The sequence below is a fragment of the Octopus bimaculoides genome, chromosome 1 (genome assembly GCF_001194135.2).
Source record: "Octopus bimaculoides isolate UCB-OBI-ISO-001 chromosome 1, ASM119413v2, whole genome shotgun sequence".
Lineage (NCBI taxonomy): Eukaryota > Metazoa > Mollusca > Cephalopoda > Octopoda > Octopodidae > Octopus > Octopus bimaculoides.
This window is the reverse complement of record NC_068981.1, coordinates 8,299,486-8,303,018: the sequence shown is the minus strand read 5'-3', so window position 1 is coordinate 8,303,018 and position 3,533 is coordinate 8,299,486. Positions and strand designations below refer to the sequence as shown.

Here is a 3,533-nt window from a genome sequence, read left to right as displayed (position 1 = left end):
GTGGTGGTGGTGGTGGGGGGAATTGAAATTTTTCAAAAAAATTTTTTTCAGAATCGGAATCTCCATAGCCTAAAACGTGGGATTCCGTAAAAAAATTAATAAATAGGGTGGGGAAAGGTTCAGATTACATATAGTCCATCTCTACCGAGTTTTCTATCAAAGACTCAGTTCAATCCAACCAGAAGCCTGTTAAATGGATTATAACCATTCTTGGCTGGATAATCCACTGCCTGGCTTAACTCTATCAACTGACCTTGAGGTGCCTTACAATAATTTGGAACAGGTCTTTGGTTTCTATCTTTACCTCCAGCAATCTTGGAGACCCTATAAATGTCATTGGTGTTACCTTTTCTCCTCTCTCATAGCCATAAAAAAAAAAGGGACAAAGATGGATGTGTTGACCAGTGAGATTTTTATTGAAAGCAGTGAAGCAAAAATATAAATCTGAAAGAAAATAATGCTACATGCCATACCTGATAACTCCATCAAATGTGCCAGCTCTGAAAGGCATTCCATGTCCCATGTCACCAAGCAGAAAGTCTCCGTCTGAGTCACGCTCCAGTGCCACATCTGTAATTAAAAAGTCCATTTAATAATAACGAGGCAATTATTTCAAAACAAAATTTGTGTTGGTGCCACATAATAAGCACCTAATGGTTGGCGTTAGGAAGGGCATCCAGTCATAGAAACTATGTCATAACAAACAATTGGAGCCTGGTGCAACTTCCAGGCCTTGCCAGCTCCTGTCAAACTATCCAACCCATGCCAGCATGGAAAACAGACACTAAATGATGATGATGGTAGTGATGATTTAACTTACTGTCAGAAATAATAACATAAAGCAATTATGTTGTTAACAGTTTAATTACAGATACCAATTGCTCATCATCAATAGTTATCAAGAGCTGTGATGACAGAGAATTGGCCCCCTACCTCCTGACAGCCATCACAGACACACTTGCAGCAACTTTACACACACACACACACACACATTTTATAAAGATGTAATAAATAGTAGCAAATGAAGTAGTGTTAATACTGAACAGCAGCCTTTATATCCTACTTAACAACAACGTATTGTTGGAACACCACATTTCTGTGGTGTTCTCCATGAGAGATCCTCTCATATAGACATAAGAATAGGAGAAGCACAGACAACATATCATTAGCATGGGTGGCAGAACTGTTAAATCCCATGATTTCAGTGTACATGCACTTCAGCAGCAGGCATCAGGCTCTTTAAATTATAGATATTAGTGACAGAAGCAGTACTAGTGATTACTTCCCTTTACTAAGCGCATTTTGTTTCGTAACGTTTTTATAACTCAAGCAAAAGTCGGTGACAGGAACTGCATCCGACCAGAAACAAAAAACTGCTTCAACAAATGGCAGACATAAAACTGATGATGATGATGATGATGATGTGTGGGAGTGATTAAACACGAGAGAGGAAGAATGCAGAAGCAAAAGAAGTGAAATAACTTACCCAGCATAGCAGAACTTATATCAATGCCAACCCAAATATGACCATCCTCTGTTAAACACTCACCACTCAGACCGGAACCACACCTGGAAATAACAATAATAATAATAAAACAGTAATTCAATAATCAAAACTAGATTTGATAATATTTCTAAAGATATTTTATATAAAGCATGAATGGCTCCATCTTATGATTGCATAACGAGCAGGGAAGCAGCCAAACCTCAAAGTCACTGAGTCTTAAACACACCAGAATACCAACACCTTTAGAATTCATAACATTTACTAATTATATGTAAACTGAGAGGAAGGATGATGATGATGATGATGATGATAACAACGACGACCATCATTGTCATCATCATAATGCCTTGATGCAGTACAAGGCAGTGGCTCTCATGGCTTCTAATGTTAACTGATTGGAAACGCTATCGTGTACATGTTTTCTCTTAGTGTAAAAGATGGGCAACAGTAAATATTCTGCTCAATACCACAGATTTGCTTGACCGTAACCAGTTGAGCATGTCCCTTAGTGGCTGTCAATATGTGCATCTCTCATCATGAGCAGAAGTAGTGGGGGAGCATTATAGCCATGTGTTAAGAGGAATCCTTTGGAGTTTGGATAATTCACCTTTGGAAACATTCAACATCCTTAAACAACCCTTATTCAGGGACCTTTTGAATGGAATGGGCTACTTGATCTGTGGAAAATTCTAATTGGGTTCCACATGCAAGGTCGTGCACTGTTTATTGTGATATGAGATCACCATGTTGCGCACATGGTTATTATGCATTTGCCTGGTGTACCCTTATCAGTTAATTACATCGACCCCAATGTTTTTTCTGTCAAATGATGAATACAGTCACCTCTCAACAACTATTCCCCATTGCCAGTGTTCTATTCACTGTTTTACACAAAGATTATCACTTTCTGATACTTCAAGCACCTAGGGACTTTCTTACGATTCTCCTTGTCTCTAAGAAACAATATTTTTCAAATAGTGTTCTATTCACTTCTTCACCCATCCTCCCAGTCTACTGATCAATGAGAAGATTGTCTGAAACCTTTCTACAAGACTATATTCTTACAGTCTCAATCTGCAAGTCCTGGTGTCTATCAATCTTATCCATTTCCATTTCAGTCCCTTTGGTATCAAAGGAACGGATATACCACATGCTGGTTCTCTTCTCTTTTATCTAAGATCACCATGTCAGGTCTAGCATTTTCGTTTGTGTTGTCAGTCTGTATCTCCGTGTCCTACAGCATCTTCACTTTGTCACTGGTGTTGTATATGCTCTCCTTGGTCTGGCATAATTGAAAAAAACAAAAAAAAAAACATCCTGGAATCAGAGTTCTAAAAATATTGTGGTTGTTATTTAGCCCTAGGCTGGCTCTGATTGCACAATCCTCTGATTAAAAGTATCCCAGTGATGACTATTCTGCTTTTATTTAGATGTAGTCTACCTAAGACTACACTGTCCAAAGACCTTCCTTTTATTAGAGATGGTCCATGGAGTTTCATCTAAATCTAGATTTCAAACGGAACACAAACCAACTAACACTTTTCTTCAACCTATTTCTTCATGAAACCATTTAAGTAAATGCAAAAGCAGACGTTAGAAGACGAAAAGGCAAAACTACGATTAAAACAAGTTTTAAATCATTGAAAGTGTGGAGGTTTCGATTGTGGTTCTGTATTTGAACACCGCTTGTAGCTCATTAGTGTCAATTCATTAGATAAACAATGAGAAATAATATGAGAAACATTTCAAATGGACTCACCCAACATCTAAAATATAACAGCTCTGATCTTCTGGTAGGTTTAATAATTCAATGGCTCTTTCGGAAAGTTTCGACTGAATATCAATCATACGAGAACTGGAAATAAACACAAGAAATGGTACGGTCAATGGTGAACATCAATTTGGAAAAGGAAAGGAAGGAGAAATAGTATTAGGACAGAGAAGTGATAGGTGGGAGCACAGGTGATGTTGAGTGTGTGAGATGCACAATGGGGGGTGGGTGGGCGATACAGCGAGAATCAGGTGG

The 3,533-nt window shown here is 38.2% G+C and overlaps 1 protein-coding gene across 3 annotated transcripts in view; it reads right to left on the bottom strand.

The window, feature by feature from the left end:
- The window catches only part of LOC106881134 (probable 18S rRNA (guanine-N(7))-methyltransferase), a 21,158-nt gene that overhangs the window by 10,830 nt on the left and 6,795 nt on the right, over positions 1-3,533 (bottom strand). For all 3 annotated transcript variants that reach the window (XM_052978250.1, XM_014931404.2, XM_014931405.2), the window contains exons 3-5: positions 3,267-3,362; positions 1,487-1,569; positions 474-570 (exon numbers count right to left, since the gene is read on the bottom strand). In XM_052978250.1, the coding sequence (XP_052834210.1) occupies positions 474-570; positions 1,487-1,569; positions 3,267-3,362 (276 nt within the window). The remainder of the gene's footprint in view (positions 1-473; positions 571-1,486; positions 1,570-3,266; positions 3,363-3,533) is intronic.